The sequence below is a fragment of the Cucurbita pepo genome, chromosome 1 (genome assembly GCF_057944985.1).
Source record: "Cucurbita pepo subsp. pepo isolate OVF chromosome 1, ASM5794498v1, whole genome shotgun sequence".
In the NCBI taxonomy this organism is placed as follows: Eukaryota; Viridiplantae; Streptophyta; class Magnoliopsida; order Cucurbitales; family Cucurbitaceae; genus Cucurbita; species Cucurbita pepo.
Window position 1 is genome coordinate 7,963,594 of NC_141798.1, and position 20,534 is coordinate 7,984,127.

The following is a 20,534-nucleotide window of genomic DNA, read 5'->3' on the forward strand; positions in this document are numbered from 1 at the left end:
GAGTTCCAAGGCAGGATTAGTTCTACAAATCTCAATGCACTAACCATAGTAAATTCTTTCTAGTTTCGCCCGTAGAATCAAATATATATAATTTTTTAAATAAATATACTTTATGGGATTTGATTTTTTTTTTTTTTTTAATTTGAGCAGCATTGGATTGAAATCTTTTGACAAAATTGGTTGCTTTTTACTTGATGCTTTCTTTCCTTTTGCAAAGGGTTAATTTTTGAATATATGAACACAAAACTTTTAGTTATTTATTTATTTATTTTAATTTTCCTATTTGAAAATATGTTGTTAGGAATCAATTCAAAAGTTATAGGTCATGGAGAAATTAGTTTTACCTATATAGTAAAAAATTTCTCATTTTGTAGTCAAATTTTTTTTAACCCACTTCCCAACAAAGAACCATTGAGTATCCTACGAGTAGTTATTTATTTATTTGTTCTTGTGTTGAACGCATCAATCACATTAACTTCATTCATAAATAGTTAGGACTTTTAACACAATTAATCCTTCAATCACTGGTTAACACATTTAACTTGTTGGGTTTATTAGTGATTTTAAGATAGGTATCAAAGTTAGAAATGATGTGTTTAAATATTTGTAATCTCAAAGTGTTTAAATTTGATATAATTAAATTTATAATCTAATTCATTTGATCCACATGTTGCAACGGTACATTTATTGAATCATCAAAGAACATCGATGTGGTACTACCATATTGCCGAGAATTAGAGTTCGAATAATGTGAGATTCCATATCGATTGGAGAGGGAAACAAAATATTCTTTAGAAGAGTGTGAAAACCTCTCCTTAACAAACATGTTTTAAAATTTGAGATGGGGCATAGAAGTAAAAGTCCAAAAAAGACAATATTAGATGTTATTAGTAGGAGTAGGACAAGACCCTCTCCATATTAGATGACAATATCGGCTGGCGGTGGATTTAGACTACTATTACAACTAACCTCATTTCTCTTGGGATAAGGATGATATGAGTCTTCCTATTTTGATGGTCAAAACTTATTCGAGCATTACCAAAACTCATGACATCGGATCGGATCAAACAAACAATGAGAATTGTATCTCTGTGGCTAAGTTTGAGACCCGATTCCCAACATCACACCATTGGTTAGGACTATAGAATTAGAAATAAAGATGGTTTTATAAGTTAATGGCATTTTGAAAAGAGGTAGCCGACCTCACAGAGAGAAAGAGACACAGACAGTCAAACAAAAATGGCACACCACTGCCACTTTATGATCGGCTAAACTTGCTTTGCTTTGTTAATAGAATACAATGCATTTGGCATAGACCTTGGCATTAACGTGTCTTGTTTTTAGTGCTCAGTGTTAATAGGAATAATAATAATAATAATATTTCAATCGACGAGAAGTAGAACAATCCATTGTGTAATATATTCCATGTGGAGGGTCCCAAATGAGGATTTGGCAATGGCGCTCCCCTATAATCATTCTAGTTTTTTGGTGGCTTAATCCACCACTTCAAAACTCTTGGTGTGTTAAGGTCTCAAAAGCAGGCTCAAAAGAGGGGGAGCGTTTTACCCTACAAATAAAGCTTCCCCTTTTGCTTCAACATAAACATAAAGACAAAAGCAAACCCAAGAGTACAAAATAACTTTCTACACCTCTTTTTCCATTTTCTTGTTCATTATCCTTAATCATCTCCCTTTTTTATCAATACTAATCTTGCTTTGTTCATCTTTCAAATATTAATCTCTCTTTGTTTTTGGTTTTTGGTTTTAATTTCTTGATGGGTTTGGAACAATATATAACTTAGGCGGATCCCATGTTAAAAAACCAAAGGACCCACGTGTGGAACAGAAATCAGAGTGTTGTGCAATGATAATTTGATGCCTAGCCATTGAGCTTTTTATGTGTGTGTTGGGGTTGTGTGTTGCTTGGGGATTCCAACAATGTGGGCACCCCATTTCCTGGATATTGGAGCCACCTTTTTAAGCTCATTCATATGTTTTTCTTACACTTCACGCTCTTGCTAAAGAGAAAAGTTCTGGGAATCCTATGCCCTTTTTTGCCATTTCTAATACTCTTACCCACTTTCGTTTCACTGTTCAACAAAATTAAAAAAAAGGGAACATTTCACTGTTTATGTTAAGTCTTGATGTTTGTATATCAGTGTGCAGACAGTTTGTATTCAAATCCCACTACCCCAAAACTCCAGTCTCCACCTACTACACTGAATACTGTTCCCAATAATCAACACAAAATCAAATTCCATTGATGTTTTTGGTTTGTAATCATGTCTTAAACTTGGGGGCACACTGCTCCACCACTGCATAATACTCCCACTTTGGATTAATAACTACAATATCTAGAAAGATCATTGTATGATCGAACTCCCATATGCAGAGGATTTGGTTTCATTTGGAGGGCTTATGTTAATAAGTGAAGTGGAGGTGAGGGCCAGCCCCAGCCCCAGCTCCAGCCCCAGCCATGATGTTGTTGAAGTTTCAAAGAGAAAGAGAGGATGAATTACACTCTGTCAAGTTAGAAAAAATGGGGCAATCTCTTTATCAAAACAGAGCAAACAGAGCACACTGAGTGAGCCTCTTTCTCCCATTTCTGGCCTGTGACTTGACACCACCTCCCATCACTTGTTCATCTTTCGTCCCCTCCAAAACCCACACTTAGGATCATTTATTTACTTAAATTTGTGCCTTTTCTTCTGCAGAAGTCGGATAGACAAATCCTGAAACATGGTCAAAAGTCTGTATTCCCACCAAATTTTGCTTCCTGGGGCTACAAAATTAAGCATACAATTTCCCCCAAGCAACTAAAGTAACTCACTTTCTTGATTCTTGTTTAGTTTTTCTCCTTTGCTTTAATCTCTCCATTTTAGATAATGAGCTTTTAGCACTTTTAGTGGATGTGGTAAAACTCATACCTCCAAGCATGTTTATATGATTGAAAGAGGGTTTTGATTGGGCCATATCTTCATCAAACTTAATTCATATCTGTCAAATGAAATGATTTGGTTTAATTTTGAAGGCCCGAGGAGGGTCCCAAATATGGGTCTCTCCTCTTGAGTTTCAATGGGGTGAAGTTAAAAAGTTGGCAATGGATGGCCTCCTCTTTTTCACTACAAACTGCAGACTTGCATGAAATTTAAGCCATTATTACCATTTGAGCAAGATTTTATTACACACTGTCACAGACGTCGCATTCTCGCCTGTCAGTTGTCACCGGCAGTCGTTGCACAAAGTTGTGGGTTAAAATGGGGCAGGACTTTATTATGATGATCACTATTATCAAGCCCCATATCATCTCAATGATTATTAATAGGCCTACCACCACCAAGCTACCCATTTCTTCAGTTACCTTGCACACACCCAATTCTTGGGCTCAGATTGGGCTATGAGATATGTCCACACCATAACACATTTGGGTCAGATCAGATGCTCCCAGGTTTGTTCCTTAACAATGGCTTCTACGATTTTATTACATTTCAGTTCAAAGCATTCTACTACTTGTGGATGGATTGTGCTCGTATAGTTTTAGAAGTCATTCCAAAAAGGCCTTGAGTTTGGAGGAATAAGAGACTGGAAAGTTTTAAGCTTTATAATATGCACTTCTAAAATGGATGAACTCAAAACTTTTCTTTGGTTTTGAAATTTGAATGGAAGTCCAAATGATGGTTAAAGAGCATAATGATTTGACCTTCAAAATGATAGCCCTGCCACAGCCCCAACCAGGTAAGCTGGCCTTCAAAATGATAGCTCTGAGTCATGGACTGTACCAAATCAAAATTTTCAGTTCAAATATATATATTGTCTTCAACAGTGGAGTAGAGAACATTCTTTGTTCCAATTTTGTTTTTAAATTGGTAAATTATTGCGGTGATTTGGTGATTAGAAAGATTACTTACCTAATCACAGTGATGCTTACAAACTCCATAGATTTTGAAAGCTTTGAACTGTTATAAGGATTATTAAAGAACCTTACGAACTATTAACAACATAACTCAATGGGTTACGTTTACATTTCTTGGATTCAGTTTGATTCAGATTGAAATTCTGAACACTGGTGATGTCCTGCCATGGTTGTCTCTAGATTGAAGGATATGGGCGAGAAGATGGGTTGTGTTTCAAGATAATGGCTATTCATTCTGTCCCTAACCTCTCCAAGAGCTTCACTTCATCGACGGTTGTTCATTAATTCCTAGATCTCAAGCAGTTGAGTTTAATTTTATCAAGAACAGAGTACATTTACTTCAATAATTTGAAGGATTATAGAGCAAAACGCACAAAACATCTCAATCCGCTGCATTTGTTACTTTCAAGAAGTAATCATGAATTCTTTGCAAAATTCAATACAGAACTGTATATGAAATCTAGTTACCACGTTTTGATACACATTTTGAAATGATACACATTTTGAAATGATACACTCTCCATCAGAATCCCAAGAAGAAATTGAAAAAATAAAAAATAAAAAGAGTAGAAGTTAGAATTACGTACATATCTCTCGCAAAGAAACAGAAGAACTGAATCGGTGGTGTCTAAAATCCTTTAGGGCCACTCTCTTTTGGAACAGCCGGTTTATCAGCCATTGAGAGACAGTATTTGGCGATCTCTCTGAACTTGGGGACGCTCCTAAGATCCACTTTGGTGCCGTCCTTGAGAGTGATCACAACGTCACCCCATTCCCCAATGAAACGCGGCACCACCTGAACGTCCTTGATCACCTGGTACGAGAAATCACTTCTGTCCTCACCCGTCAGTCCTGAAATGACCGTGACCCGCAGGTTGGTGAATCTGTACCTGAGGTTAAACGCCCTGGAAACTGCGGCCACAGTTAAGGGCAGCCATAGAAGAGTAAAACCCAGAAGAAGGTTAGCTACAAGGTCGCCATAGTGAGCGCCCCCGTCGAAGAACACGATTTCCTCGGCGGCGTTTTTCGAAGCGGCAGCGGCGGCGCGAGAAGTGCTGGTGGAGGAGGAGGAGGAGGAGGAGGAGACGAGGATGCGGGTGGTGGGTCTGTTGAATTGTGTCGTGATCTTTGAGGGGAAATTGTATAACAGTGGTCGGTGGGTAGAGGAGGAGGAGGAGGAGGAGGAGATGACGGCGGCAGCGGTGGCGGCGGTGGGTGAGAAGATGGAAGTAGAGGCGGCCATTGAGGGGCGTTATCCGAAACTGTAAGGGGAGAAGTGAAGGAGAAATGAAGGAGAAAAGAGTGGGAAGTGATTGAAGGATGATTTTGAGATCTCTTGGTTTCCATTGGTCGGAAGATGAACAGAGGGGACCTCAACTTGTGGTCATTGGCAGAGTGCTACTACTGGATATTATTTTCGCCACGTGGCTGAATAATTATTATTTTAAAATAAGCTTCAAATTTATATATTTCTTTTAATACTTGGGAGTACGGCTATCTAACTTAGTGGGCTGACAGCCCAGTGAAATGATAGGCCCAATTTGGATTGTTACTGGGCCTCCAAACATTTAACATCCAGGTCCAAGTCCAAGGCTCGAGACCCTCCAGCAGCATGGAGTGGTGGTGTTGGGCCATCTAACTTGATATGAACCAACCTACATCAATCCTACCATATACTTCAATGAACATGCGAAGAAAAAGTTGTCAAAATTATCGAAAGATGTTTCAATTCATGGCAAATCGAAGAAGAATGAAGTTTGATTGTTATAGATTTTGGATGAGTTACAATTTAGAGTAATTTAGAGTTATTATATTTCAAGACTTTTTATTTACTTTAGGTTACATTTACATAAAGGTTAATTATGGTCGGTTACAACTCTTGGAATGCCTTTAATAGTTTCATTTTTTTAGACTATATAAAGTCATGCATGTTGTATTTGTAAGCGAAAATATAGTAAAAGAAGCATTTGTGATTTCTTTAGCCAATGTCTAAGTTTCTTTGCAATTATATGTAGTTTAGGTTGCATGTAGAATCATTCAAGCTCGACATGATCAATCTTGCTTGTAGAGTGATTCGAATCTCAAACAAATGTTATTGCCTTGAGATATTTGATCACAAGAATCATTCAAGCTAGACATGATCGATTTTGCTTGTGAAGTGATTCGAATGTCAAACAATATTCTTGCCTTCAGATATTCGATCAACAAAGTAATCTGAATCTTACTCCACTTGCACTGATTTCCACATATCATAAGTAGTTGGATTTTCTCTCTTCAATGAACTTGATGCTTGCTTTCAAAAGTATGTTTATATTATCTTTATTAGTATGAGTTCGTTTTGGAAAAATCAAAAGCAAAATTACGGTAACATATTCTCAAGGTAGACAATATCATAATAGTGTGAATGTTGATTATTCTTTGGATTGACGGGAAAAAGAAAGAGAGAGATGGAAATAGGTAGGGAAATGGGTGACAGAGGGGGGTTCACATGAGAGCTCCCAAAGACACTGAGAGCTGTAGTTTTCATGAGTTTGATACCCCATTTTGATGTAATTTTCTTTGGTTTCATTTGTCATGATAAAGAAAAACTCGCCCCCCACCATGCGTCCATTTCACGACAGCGACCATTTCTCCAACTTCCTTTGTTTTCTTCTACCATTCTTCCATCTCCTTGTCTTCTTTTCAACCTTGGGATGTGTGTTTTGATTCCCTTTTCTTTCTCTATTTCTCTCTTTCTCTCTTAAATGTTATTTTTAGAGGAGACCATATAGCAGGCAGGCAGGAAGGCAGGCAGGCGGGTTGGCTTTTGATGGGTAGAACCATCGTCCACCGTGCCCATGCACACCCAAATCATTGCAACCCAGCTCACTTTATTGACACACAAAACTAAGCCAATACCCTTTTCATTTTTAATGAGATTACGTCCATGCTCCTGCTCTCTACCTCCAATCATCAATCTCTCAACATTAATTATACCTTTTCATTTTTCTTTTCTTTCACCCAGACATGCTATCCATACTTGCATATATATATATATAATAAGAACATCTTTCAATAACCGCCACCTGAAAAAAAAAAAAATATATATATATATATATATATATATATGTATTCCATTAATTTATACAATGACAAATAATTTAACACCAAAAAACACAACCCTTCAAGTTGAGATCTGAAAGAAGAAGATAAATGAAAGATAGAGAGAGAGGAAAAAGCAGGACAGCAACTTGATATTTCTCTGAGAAAAATCCAATTAAATTAAGCATATTAATATTATGACATTATTAATATTTCTTTTTTTTTTCTTTTTTTTTTTTCTTTTTTTGATATTATGGGGAGGAGATGAGAGATGATGATGAGATGATGAGATGATGAGATGATGATGATGATGATCAGTTGAAATGTTGCTGCTCCAACCAAGGCCAGAAGCCAGAGTGATCATCCATTCCACAGAACATATTGGACAAGCTGGTGTTTTCTTCTTTGGGCATTTGATGATGATGATGGTGGTGGTGGTGGTGGTTGTTGTTATCAAGTTGCTTTGGTGGGTCTGATGATCTTGAGGAGGTTTGAAAGAGCTGAGCCAAAGCTGGAGGCCTCAAGGAAGACGTGGGAAAAAGAGGCCTGTTTGTTGGGTGCTGATGCTGATGAGGGCTGTCGATGGCAGGTGTTCTTGAGATGTCCAATTTAATATTATCAGAGCTGTTTTCACTTCTGTTACTGCAAGACCCCTCTGTTTCTTTGTTCAGGTTGATTGATTCTGTTGGCTCTCTACTTTTTAGTCCCATTATCTGTCCCCCAACAATTCACACTTTCATTCAATCAATTTCCTTCAATATAAATATATATATTTAAAAAAAGAAAAAAAAAAAAAAAGAACTCCCATTTGCATTCATATGCACCTTTTGGGACTCATCATTACCATATTTTTGCCTTCAATCTAATGAATAATCATTCCTCACACTTAGATGCATCGCAGGACAGAGAAATTTATTCATCGTGGACTAAAATTAATATCAAAACTAAATTTGACCATTCCAAAAAAGGAAAAAGAAATCTAAGCTTTATGAATGATCAGAGTTTCAGAAAGGCTCCAAGAAGTTGAAAAGGTAATAGAATGGAAAGAAGTAATTACCTCTGCTTGAAGCTTTTGGTTCTGGGATTTGAGGGCTTCGTTATCTGATTTGATAGCTTCAAATTGTCTCTTGAGAAGATCGTAGTCTTTCTCTAGCTGCTTAGTCTTCCACCGAGCCCTCCTGTTTTGAAACCAAATAGCAATCTGTCTTGGCTGTAGACCAAGGGCTCTAGCCAGCTGCATTTTTCTCTCAGGCTCAAGCTTATTTCCCAGTTCGAAATTTTTCTCTAGTGTTTTCACTTGCTCCATGTTGAGTCTCCTCTTTTTCTCACCTGCCTGTGACCCATCATCAGAAAATTCATCCTCACCGTTATTTCCTTCTTCCACCATTTCCGCCCCTGAAAACGACATGGATCGTTTTCCTAGAAATGATGCAACTCCTGCCAAAATAAAATTGTTTAAAACCCATGTCAAAGATGAAACCTTTTAAGCAGAATAAAAAAGGATGGTATCTTTTTAACAGAGATGATTGAGAAATACCATGAAAATCTTGGGATGTGCAAGAAGGAAGAATTGGGTTGAGAGATGGAGGAGAAGAGTGGTGATGATGATCATGATCTTCATGGGAAGTTTGTAGCATGAAATTTGCTGGAAAAAACGCCATCCCATTGCTTGTCATGGCGGCCGTAGCTGCGATCTCCACCGTGTGCGGCCAGAATCTTGTCTTTTTAATGGAAGTGGGATTGAATATGAAATGGGTTTTTTTTTTCTTTTGTTTTGGAGGGTTCACTTGGAGAAACACACAAAATTTGAAAGGCAACTTGGGTTGTTTCAATTAATGGAGAGAGGAGAGATGGGAGGCATTTATATGAGAAATATTGGGTTGTACACCATATCAGCTGGGCTCGATTATTTCTTCTCTCTATATAGTCTATAGATACGTATAGAGAGAGAGAGAGAGAGAGAGAAAGAAAGAAACGTGGGATCTCAGTTCTTCTTAGCTTCGTATTTGTGCTGCAGGATTCTCTTTTTCTTTTTTTTTGCTTTGGTAAGGCCACGAATACAATCTTACGGAGATGTATAAATCGGGCAGGTTTTAGTCACAAATTTTCATCCTGTACGGATATTGAGAGAAAGCTAATAATAATTGAAATATGAACACCAAACAACAGTTGCTGCAGTAACTGAAGCACTTTCTTCCACTAATTTCAGATATAAATTAAAGAGGGTCACAGAATTGAAGATCCTGATCTTAGTTAGTTAACCCAGTTTGACTTGTGTCCTACTTTATTGCCACACCCAGCAGCTCAAGTCAGATTTCCATCATTATCTTGAATCAGGAGTTAAGAGTTAATGGGTAACTTTTTTGAAATCTTTTTGAAGAGAAGGAATGGCAATTTCCACGAATCTCAATGAACAATGCATGGCAGACGTATGAAAAAGAAGAAAAATAGTTGTTAAAGCCTTTAAATGAGGGGGGGAATCCAATTTTAGGCTGAATATATAATTTAAAAGAAGCTCAACTCAATCCAAAAGCGTCCACTTTCCTTTTGGTTTAGAAGAAGAATGTAAAGTAAAAAAAATTGGTTTTGGTTTGAAGAAAGAGGTAAGTTAAGAGAGGGGGGTGGGGGCAGGAATCTAAGGGATGGGTCCGGAGAAAGGGTGGGCAGGGGTTGCTACCTAACCCACCAACAGGGTATCGTGCAGCAGGACCAACCTCTTTCCCATCATCAATCTTCCCATTTCTTTCTTTCTTTCTTTCTTTCTTTCTCATGTTTGAAAGGGAGAGAGTTGAATGTTTACAAATGAAGATGATGGATATGAGAGAAAATAAGAAAGGGGAGTGGAGCAGTGCATCAGTGCAGAGCAGTGGAGCTGCTATTACGCCTTCCTTCCCCCAATCTGATGTCTAATGTTTGTCCATTCCCAATCCATTTCACTACTGCTCTCTCTTGCTCTTCACTCTATCAGTATCACTATCCCCCCACTGCCTTCTTTTGTCCTTTTCTCTCACTTTATCTTCTTTTGTATTATTATTATGTCACACTCTCATCTCCATGCAAATCTCTCTTGCCTTTTACCACTTTTCACTTCTTGCCCACCATACATCTAATACTATTTCTATCATATAACTTGAAGCAGAACAAGTTAGGCAACACGTTTAAGTACGGTAGCTTAAAAAAAAAGTTCAGGGTTACTATCCATACTAATAAGTTCTATAAAAAAAGTAATCTCAGGATGAATGAGAGCTCATTAGAAATTTCTTTTAGGGAATACAAAACATATTGAAAAGAAACTCAACTCGACTCAAGCAAATAGTGTATCACATGGGATGTAGAGAGAATGTTGGAGCGTCTAGGTGCTAATATCCATATTTTGAATCGTGGCGTAAGTATTGCCAATATAGAGTATTAATTAATATTTTCCGTCCACACATGACATGTGCACTTGAATAGTGGTGTATAAGAATTTCAACGACTCAAAACAATGGAGTGTATTACACATTTGGAGTAGAAACATACCAACCTTAAATTCTCTTACAGGAAATGAGTTTGTTCTAATATCTGTAATCCGTTTCATGAGATCAGGTTGATTGAAATGGGTTCAAGGTTATAAAAAAAAAATGACGAAGAAGCAAATTTCGCCATAAGAATCGCCTTATTATTGTGTATGATTGAGAAAAAATGAAGGTGGGGCATTGTGATTTTGTGGGGAGAGGGGGAAAGAGAGAATGGATGCATGAGAAAAGGAAGGAAGGCAACAAACACACACACACACACACAGAGTACAGTAAATGCAAAATTGAATAGCTAATTAAACAGGAAGTTATCGACCCTCAAAACTCAAAGCCCACTTTTTGGGCAATATTTCTTCTTTCTTCTAAGTTGAATTGATTCCATAACGTACATGGAAAGAAACACAGACCACATAGGACCCATGGAAGCAATTTAAAGGCATCATTCATATCATAAACAGCTAAATATTAGTGGGAATTCTGCAGCCACAGATTTGTATGCACATTTCATCTAACTTTTACCCACAGTTGTTTTTCTCTGTCAAATCTTCCATCACATGACTTAACCTCTGATAACACATAAAATTCAATAAATAAATAAAATAAATGAATCAGAGCAGCCACACATGAACACGATCTACCTTGATTTTGGGGATTATATATATATCCACTACTTCATCCTAATATTTGAGAATCTTTTGTCCCCATCAGTGGCTTCCTATAATAAATTTTTAGATAGTCAAAACTGTTGTAAACATGAAAGAAATGGAGGGAGGGGGGATCCCATCAAAATGAAGGCTAGAGAGGTTAGCAAATAGGGGACGTGGTGATGTCGTTTGAATTGGTGAGGATGAGACTGAAAAGAGGTCCCATTGAGAAGGGGGAAGAAAAAGGAAAGGAAAATAGTGAGTTTGAAAAAAGAGATTGGGCAGAGACAAAGGATTCTCAGCTGCATCATCACATGCCTTATGAGTTGGAAGCTTTGCAGTGCCCCATTGGAATGGGGTGGATCCATGTTCTTCCCCCACCCCTGTTGCACATTTTTTTCAAATATTTCAAATAAAATAAAATAAAAAGAATTCATTTTTAATTAATAATCTGAATCTTCTCCTCCACATGTGTTCATGCTTCTGTTGGTGTATTCAGCTGACACTGATTGATCCCATGTGCTTCCTCTCTCTTACGTCACTCCTTTTCTCTCTCTGGTCTTTTTTTTCTAATAAAACTTTTTTTTAAGTTTTCTGAATGCTTTGCTTCCTATAAATATATATTCATTTCCCCTTCCACTCAGGAAGATATGCAGCGATAGGGATTCCCCAACAACTGGTTTAGTTTAGATTACAGTTTCTGCAACAATAATAAAAAAAGAATGATTATAATAATGACTAATGGCTAGAATGGCACTCGTAATCTTAGCCATTGGTTTGGTAGGGACAATTTCCTGATTGGTTTCAACATGTATGAACAGTGAGTTTGTTTAGGATTCAAAAAGTGTTCTAAAAAGATTTTGCTTTGCAGATTGAAATGAACAATTGTTGTATATTTATATTTGTATTGTATAATACGGAAAAGGGAGGGATAGAAAGTGGCTTTAACCATTGCTACTACCTTATTTATATGGAAATGAAAATCTTCCCAAGTCTTTTTTGTGTCCAATTCGTCAAACAAGTGGAGTGGATGCTGTTCTTTCTTTCTTTTCAATTTGAAGAATGCTCCAAAAAAGCTGATTTGTTCATTTTTTGCATCTCAATTCATATCCATCAGGGAAGTCATGGAGATAATTTGGCAGGTTGTTTGATGGTATTTAAGCCTGATCTTCGGTCATTTTAATGTCACTTGGATTAATGGCTTTACCTATTCATATCGCCATGGATGATGATGTGACCTAAATTCTTGTTTGGATTCAAAATCTGTGTCTTAGAGTACAGAAATTCAATTCCATACATAATTGGTAAGTTTTTCATGTAGTTCTTGCATTCTCTCTCTATATAATTGGTAAGTTTTCCATGTATTTCTTGTATTCTCTCTTATCTGTAACAAAACTAATCAATTTGAGAGATCAAATCTGGATTGTGGAGGATGATGTGAGAAATTTTTTATGGATCTAAATACAGCATCACTTTTCACTTTCCCACTGTCCTCCCCTCTCGAAGGGGAAGGTACTTATTTTATTCAAATCCATCCCTTAAAGCAGATGGCAGCTGTTTTCTGGCCATCTGTGAAGAGATGGCTATTCATGCCGTTGGGGCCCTTTGCTTTGACAAAGGATTTGGAATCCTTTACAAACATAACGTAAAATGTAAGAGAGGAGAGGAAAGGGAATAGAAAAAGAGATGGATAAGATTGATACATATATGTGAATATCTTATAATATATTAAAATAAGGTTGACGTGAACCACAAATTTTGTTCTCTATAGTGATGAAGAACGTTATGTCCTTCCTTCACTAACATAAAGGAAGATGAATCAAAGGCTCTAGGCCTCGGGATTCTTTCATCTTCGAGAAAGATGTCGACAAGCGAGACACATAACACAGCATTCTTTGGGGGTTCTTTTTTTTTTTTTTTTTTTTTCTTTTCCATTTAAGAAGCGGGTTTTAGAAGCTAGGATAAGTTTAGGGTTTTGACCTAATTAACCAAATCTGTGGTCTAGAATAGACAAACTGAAGTAGCAAGCTGCAAAAATAGAAATCTAGAGATCTAAAAACATGGTTTATGGTGGTCTGAAGTCTGATCTCACTTGATACTGTTGATGGTTTATGGAAGATGAACATAACGGCAAGATGCAGTGTGGGTAAAAGGAGGAGAAAGCTGCTGTGTTGGTCAAGAAGAGTAGGAAAGGGAGGCAGGAGTCTCCTTTGGAGAAACAATGACTTCCCCCCTACGTACTCAGTCAGTTTCAAAGCACTGTTATTTGCTAAGACCCACACCAACAATCGCACACTATGACTGACCCACCATTCAAAGGGGGTCTGTCTCTTAACCCATCACAGCAACAAAAAGGTCCAAATAGTTCCGAAAGGACAATTATTTCAGATACCCCCAAAAACAAGAATTTGTACACTACAATTGCCCCAACATAATTGGTCCTTCTATCATCATTTTCTGTAAAAGTCAGAATATACAAGCTCCTCCTTCTATTTCCTTTTTTCTTTTGGTGTTTATTTCCTTTTCCAACTCCATAATTCTCAGTTAATAACGTTTTTGACTCGACTAACTCAGGTTGAATATTTCCCGGATGTGCTTTGGTTTGTCAACAGTGTCGGCTGTTTCAATCCGAGTAAAATGTCCTACTTTCTATTTTGTTGGATGGGATGCTTTTCAACGTACTACAAAATGGTTGAACCATACAGGTAAGATGCTTTTTAATAAAGAAGGGTCCATGATCATTTCTATTGAAACTATTTATGTACTTGCAGCAGATGATGTGATCGATTCCGACCACGACAATACAGCCACGGTGTGTGGGAATATTGTGCAATGCATGATTCAAATGTTATGGCCGAGACTTGATCGATTAATTAACAGCTTAGATATAACATTCGAGTTTGTCCCTCGTGTTGCCTAAATGCCAAGAATCATATAATACAAATGCATGTTCGATGTCTACTTGATGAGACCACAGTCCACAGTCCACAGCAGAAAATTGAAGAGCATACCGACCTGTAACTTGCAGGGAGCTATTGCCAGATGGAGCGAGTTGCAAGCCTCGGACAATTACAGCTGGAAGAAACTATCCAAGGCGGCAACATCATGAAATTGCATGCGGGACTTCATTCTTGTTGCGCCCGAATCAAGCAGACATCCATATGGCCTCCCAGTTAGACAATCAACAATCTAAATGAACCAAATAAAGTTTATCAAATTCGAGCGCAACCCAACTAACAAATTGGTTACGGAGAAGAAGACAATCTGTAAGCAGCAGGATTGTAAAAAGTACAATTTGGGAGACCTTTCCAAGAGTGCTAAAAAAACAGATTTGACTCCAAGGATACTGAATTTACAAACTGACAAACGACTCAATATAGATCATCTCTGATTGGATTTTACCTTATTTGGGGTTAAAATTTAGCAAACTTGTGGGGTCAAATGACTAGTGTGATTGAACTCTATGAAACGTAGAGTTTATACTTATACGTACAGCTTTCAGATGAATGTACGCTCTGATAAAATACCGGTATAAACTTGCAAAATTTTAAGGTAGTAAGTGTTTAACATTTTTTTTATATAATTTATTTACAATGGAAGAGTAGCACTCTCTAACCCATTAATGCTCAACACCACGACTACCCAAGTCAGCAGCAACTTTGGCTGCTCGATTCAGGGCATCGGACACGAAAAGAGCTCCCCTAGAGAAGTAGCCACTTTGGACCACGGTATCGGCAGCGGCAGCAGCTGTTCTTCCTGTGGCTGATATAGCTGATTTGGTGGTCTGCAATACGTGGTACTTCTCATCCATGGTTTTAACTGCTTCAAAACCCGCACCTATCATGTCAGTAAGACCAATTCTATGACTCAAATCTGCTACCTTAGCTGCTGCGGTTGCTGAGACCTGATGAGATTCATCAAAGGTTTTGGCTTTGGTTAATGCATCTTTGCCCAGCACGTAACCCATGGACAGCATGGTTTTGACTACTTCCTGGGCCATGGTCACTGCGTTACCAGCGCTCGAAATAAACTGACTTCTTTGTGCCGACTATAAGATGGAAAACTCATCAACTAATCAAAGATTGTCAACAGGAAGAAAACATTTGCAAATTGCAACAGGTAGGAAATATTAATGAACATTATTTTTGACACTTACAGCAGTACTGTCTTCTTCATGGTAACCGGAAGGCCTACTCCAGAAACCAAATTCATCATCAAAATGTCCCCACCGTGTTATGCACACTCGTTGATCTACAATTGTTGCACCCTGCAATAATCAGACATTGAACTATTAAAAGCATGATCATTATTATCAGGTGGAAAACAAAGGATGAAAAGTAACGGCCATTGTCTCCTTAGCGAAAAACTAATGGCATGAAGTGATCAGATGAATAAAGGTATGTTCAACATCATTAAGCACATGACCAGAAATGAACGTTGATTGAAAACCCCAAACCACGAACAGAATAATCAAACTAGAACGTTTGATGCTTACAAACTGAAATGTAGTATCCGTACAGAAAATCCTTTATAAATTGCATCCAAGAGGGTGTTCATCTGATGTTGTTCAGATTACATTAATAATTCATACCTAAAAACAACGCAAATTTGCAGCAAAAGAGAAGATGGAGAGATAAATGTGTCTAGCAGATTATTCAACAATAACTATGGATTCAACAATAACTATTAATAACTATGGATTCAACAACAACAACAACGTTATTATCTCCAACCACAGAGTACTCAACAAAACAGCTACAATGTTGTTGTCTCTCTAGTCATAAATTCTACAACAAAAACAACGATGTTATTGCCTATAAACAGAGATTCAGCAGCAGCAGCAGCAACAAAAACAATTATGCGATTTTGTCTAATCACAGATCCAGATTTGTCATTTGCCGATGGTTCAGATTTGTCTTCATTTTTATTATTATTATTCTTCTTTGTATAAGAAGATTCAGATTTGTCATGTGCCTTACATTTAAAAGCCATGTCCGTACAATGATAAACAGGTCCACTTTTTTTCAATAGAATGCTTAGTTATATCCATGCTCATGCTTCTAAGAACATTTCAACGGCATATTCCTATTATGGCTTCTTCAAGTTTCTCTCTCTTTCAATTATTTTGATTCTAATAATATTATTGTTGTAAGCACACTCAATAGGTTTTCTTCTCTAACAAAAGACCTTACTGAAGGAAACGAAGGAGCCCTTCACTATCAATAGGAATCCAGTAAAAGAGGGACTCAATCATCTACAAAGGAAACCGGCTGCTTCATGAGGAAAGACAGAGAAATCCTTCACCAAAACCAGATGAAATGTTCCTTCGTCCAAGGAACCCAGAGAAAATTGAACAGCTTTTCAATTGAGAAAAGAAAAATGCCACTGCCATTCTTCTTAGAAACGATCATGGACCCTTCTTTATTAAAAGGCATTTTTCCCTGTATGGTTCAACCATTTTCTAGTTCGTTGAAAAGCATCCCATCCAACAAAATTGCCAAATGAGCCACATCTACACAAGTTAAACATGTGTTTCCAGAGTTTTTTTTTTTAAAAGAGCGATTCATTTGGTATTGTATATTAAACATGTGGTTCAAAACAAAAGAATGCAGTTTTCACTATAAAAATATTTGGGCGCATCTTCAGCTATACCCATTTATTGTATGGTTGCACGTGACAATTCTTTTTCTAAATAATTTTTAATTTTTCAGCTTTGTGGTTGGAGTGGACTGCAAAAATATGGGTGCAGCCCAGAACCAAAGTATTCCTATTTCACAATTCTATCGATGCCATGCATTAAACCATATTCTCCGGATTCTCGTTATAAAATATGAGAAGTCAGAAACAAAATTAAAAAATATAAAGATCACGAGTCTATATGGTATCAGCGCGCGCGGGAGCATACCCTGTAGCTCCAAATAAAAAGTAATGGAAGAAGAGAATGAAATACTGTATTGTAGGCCAGAAGCATAAATGGAATTGAAATACTCACACTCAGTAAGCAAGCAGTCTCTTGAGAATAAGCATCTTTGAATGTCACATAGGCAGTGCAGGCATCTTCACCAGATCTGTTTTCATAAACCAGAAATCCATACACCAAGCACTTTCGAAAAAGAGAAAAGACCATAAATTTAGGGTGATCACCACTAAACAGCCACTACAAACCTAATCACGTTTGGAAAAATCTATGACATCTTTTAAATACGACTCGTTCACCCAATAAGATGCAAATATACTGAAATTACGGACTCGAGGAAGTGAAATTGAATGCTGAATACGGAAGAAATGATTACCTAATAATCTCAACGAGCTCGATTGGGCCACAGAAAGCGAAGAAATCGAGGACATCTTTCTCTTCGGCTTTAGGAGACAAGCCCGTCACTTCGACCGTATAACCACCAGGGCTCATATTCACGCAGCAAACTTGATTCGCCTGTTCTTTCGTCGAAATATAAAACTTGTAGAGGAGACGAGCAAGTGGAGTTTCAGAGGACGAAATCTCAGAAGAAAAACTCGAGAAAACTCCCGAAGAGAGGAGGCGCCGAAACGTCCACCGCCAAACTGAAGAACTTTAGACGACAGTGGGCTGGGTTCGGTTGGGCTTGTCTGGGCCGTCCATTCTTCAGATCATATAATGGGCCTGGCTTGATGGGTATTTGGGCCTACGAATATCTGGGCTATATAAACTATGTTTATTTCCTAAAATATTTTTTAGTGCTATTCTACCTATTATATTTAAATAATATCTTTTGAAAATTCCATCCTATCGTTATCATTATCACGCATTATGTATCCCTATTGATAGCTCTAGGTGCAGGATTGTGTGTACTCCCTATTGACACAATAGAACCAGAAACAAGTTAGGACTAGGGTGATAAAAATAGGGTGGCTCGACGCAAATTTAGGTTAGGATATCTCCAGAAGACCGAGCACCATATAATCGTGAGCGACGGTCAGAGGTTAGAAACCTTAGTGCTCACACGAGAAACAAAAAGAGCATGATAACTAAACAAATAAAATAGGGAGAGGAAAGACCCTTAAAAGCCACCTAACCACTCTAAGAGCTTAGTAGACAACTACGACCGAAAACTGATCATAGAAGCCCCTTTAAGCTGCAAGTAGTGTGAACGGTGTCAACAGGTGTTCTACTACTCTTTCCACTTCAGTAATAGAACAGATGAGCTGATATGGAATGGATAAGGGAGTGTGGGTCGTAGATTCATGGTAGAACCCGTGGTTCCTAATACATGACCAAATAGATGTAAAGTTGTTTCTAAGAGGGAAGTGTGAGACCTCGTTAGATAGTCCAATTACTGGATGGATCAAGGGAGGGTTGCACTCACAAATGAGGTGACTTTATGGTTCCGTGGAAGGCGCCAACTGACCTCCCATGGATGATGTTCCAACTAAAGAATATCATGAGTCATTCACTTTACAAGCATAATTAGCTTCTAAGGTTGGAAGGATATAGTGACCCTTAAGAAAAGACTGGACTAGAGACTCACTCACGATTTTGAGATAAACTCAAATGCTCAAAACGCACCAAAAACTAGACCCAAACATTATATAACCTATTAAGCCAAGAATGCAATCAGAGCTTATAAATAGGTTGCTTACTTAAGTACATGATGCTATTAGTGAGGCAAGGATGTGTTCGGGAGCATAGAGGTCACATAGGGGAGTAGTCGCTTGGCATCTGTCGAGTCGTGTTTTCTTTTATAGATGGACATTTCTTGATCACCCAGTATTAAAACTTGTAAAGAATTCCTTATATTTTGACATTGTATTGGCAAGCAATTTGAATGAGATTGATGATATCCTGTTGTTCACTGTTTACAACAAATGGGAGAGTGGTTGGAGTCTTAAATACTCAAATGCTTTAATTTATTCTTTGCTGTGTTGTAGCTTTCAAATATATTTGAAACGGATACCATAAATATGGGTCGCATATATTTTATTATACATAATTGCACACTTAAATTTATAAATTATTATATTTCCATTTTCAGACACAACATCTAACACGAATAAAATAGAATGGTTTGTTAAAAGACAAATTTTGATGCAGCCAAAAGTGTGACATATCCAGACCATGCTCTCCACTACACAATTATGATTAAATATGTTTGAAAAATCATTCATAAGACCATATTTGTATACCTCTGGTTGGGATGAAGTGGGTTAGCTTCAGGTTTCCTTTGATCAAGGAAGGTAGAAGCAAACCCAGCACGTTTTAATGGTTCAAAATATATGGGAGTTTAATTTCCTTTTATGGGGTTATAAGCTTGCCACCACCGTCTGAAATTTGTTTCCTTTTGACTATCACTGTTCCATCGCCCTTCTTTCATGCTCTATCAAATTTTTGCGCATTAAATGAAGGAAATGCTATATATTCAACCATGTTTATCCACCCATCTTTTATCCCATTTAAATCTCAACAAAACCTTATGATAATTAAATAAACATGATATTATCATCACATGCAAAACCTTATAACATACATTATGGAACAATATAAACTTCTTCTCACCGTTGATAATAAAAGTTATATTAATTAATTAATTAATTAATTGCATGGCGGGTAAAGATGGAGGGTTTGAAATAGGTGTGTGTAGGGAAATCCACATCTGAGGCTTCACTGCTGAGCACCAAATTGTGTATAGAAGAAGAAACCTGGGATGGAGTTGTGATACTCATTACATAAGTAAGCTTCTAAGTATGGCAGCCTGAGCACTTTCAGGGTCTGTGGACGCCAATAGCTCTGATAGTCGCTCGCTCAAGTCATCCACCTCTCTTTCTAAGCTTCTTATGAAGTTGCAAGTCTCTTGTAGAATCTTCGAAGCTGATACCTACATCCCCACACACGTTAAACAGTCTAAGTCCACTGCGAGCAGTTATTGATAAAGAAAAAAGAGAGAATACCGTGGAGGAGGAGGAACGTCGATTACGAATCTGAGGGATGAGTCGGTGTAATTTGGAGATTAAATCAGCAATCTGGTGGTCAGAGATGGTGGTAGAAGGAAGAGGGGAGCGTCTAGAACGGGGGGTTCTGGTGGACATTTGTGTGTGTGTGTTTGAAAAGTGAGGGAGATCCAGAGAGGGCCAGAGGGCAGAGGTGAGAGAAAGGCAGATGAAGAATTGTTGGAGAAAGGCGAGCTAAAAAGGGGATTTATATTATGAGGAACGGTTCAGACTCTAACGACCTTGATCCACCGCTAGCAGATATTGTCTTCTTTAATCTTTCCTATTCGAGCTTTCACTTTAAGATTTGTTCTACTCTCCAATCAATATGGGACAGACCCTCCATAAGAATCTTAATAATCTTATTAGACAAACAGATATGGGAGCCATGAAAACAAACCCCCAAGTGTTGTTAAAATTT

The 20,534-nt window shown here is 37.6% G+C and overlaps 4 protein-coding genes across 6 annotated transcripts; all 4 read right to left on the reverse strand.

Moving 5' to 3' along the window:
* Nucleotides 1-3,633: 3,633 nt before the first annotated feature.
* On the reverse strand, nucleotides 3,634-5,264 carry LOC111796566 (NAD(P)-linked oxidoreductase superfamily protein). 2 transcript variants are annotated; one of them, XM_023679261.2, is made up of 2 exons: nucleotides 4,500-5,264; nucleotides 3,634-3,772 (listed from the first exon to the last, which is right to left on the reverse strand). In XM_023679261.2, exon 1 carries the CDS (start codon nucleotides 5,153-5,155, stop codon nucleotides 4,541-4,543), a length of 615 nt encoding a protein of 204 aa, XP_023535029.1. In that variant the 5' UTR covers nucleotides 5,156-5,264; the 3' UTR covers nucleotides 3,634-3,772; nucleotides 4,500-4,540. The 2 variants fall into 2 exon arrangements, with proteins under 2 accessions (XP_023535029.1, XP_023535012.1); XM_023679244.2 differs by lacking the exon at nucleotides 3,634-3,772 and adding an exon at nucleotides 3,904-4,200.
* A 1,855-nt stretch (nucleotides 5,265-7,119) lies between these two features.
* LOC111796545 (homeobox-leucine zipper protein ATHB-13) lies at nucleotides 7,120-9,125 on the reverse strand. The gene is made up of 3 exons (XM_023679215.2): nucleotides 8,531-9,125; nucleotides 8,051-8,430; nucleotides 7,120-7,706 (listed from the first exon to the last, which is right to left on the reverse strand). Exons 1-3 carry the CDS (start codon nucleotides 8,667-8,669, stop codon nucleotides 7,308-7,310), a joined length of 918 nt encoding a protein of 305 aa, XP_023534983.1. The 5' UTR covers nucleotides 8,670-9,125; the 3' UTR covers nucleotides 7,120-7,307.
* Nucleotides 9,126-13,989: 4,864 nt separating this feature from the next.
* Nucleotides 13,990-17,695, reverse strand: LOC111796552 (binding partner of ACD11 1). 2 transcript variants are annotated; one of them, XM_023679234.2, is made up of 5 exons: nucleotides 17,446-17,695; nucleotides 17,145-17,220; nucleotides 15,309-15,419; nucleotides 14,769-15,200; nucleotides 13,990-14,341 (listed from the first exon to the last, which is right to left on the reverse strand). In XM_023679234.2, exons 1-4 carry the CDS (start codon nucleotides 17,559-17,561, stop codon nucleotides 14,772-14,774), a joined length of 732 nt encoding a protein of 243 aa, XP_023535002.1. In that variant the 5' UTR covers nucleotides 17,562-17,695; the 3' UTR covers nucleotides 13,990-14,341; nucleotides 14,769-14,771. The 2 variants fall into 2 exon arrangements, with proteins under 2 accessions (XP_023535002.1, XP_023534995.1); XM_023679227.2 differs by lacking the exon at nucleotides 13,990-14,341 and having other exon boundaries at nucleotides 14,656-15,200.
* Nucleotides 17,696-19,568: 1,873 nt separating this feature from the next.
* Nucleotides 19,569-20,278, reverse strand: LOC111778915 (transcription factor PRE6-like). Its single transcript, XM_023658925.2, has 2 exons — nucleotides 20,075-20,278; nucleotides 19,569-20,001 (listed from the first exon to the last, which is right to left on the reverse strand). The coding sequence occupies exons 1-2, from the start codon at nucleotides 20,210-20,212 to the stop codon at nucleotides 19,849-19,851; spliced, it is 291 nt and encodes a 96-aa protein (XP_023514693.1). The 5' UTR covers nucleotides 20,213-20,278; the 3' UTR covers nucleotides 19,569-19,848.
* Nucleotides 20,279-20,534: the final 256 nt, after the last annotated feature.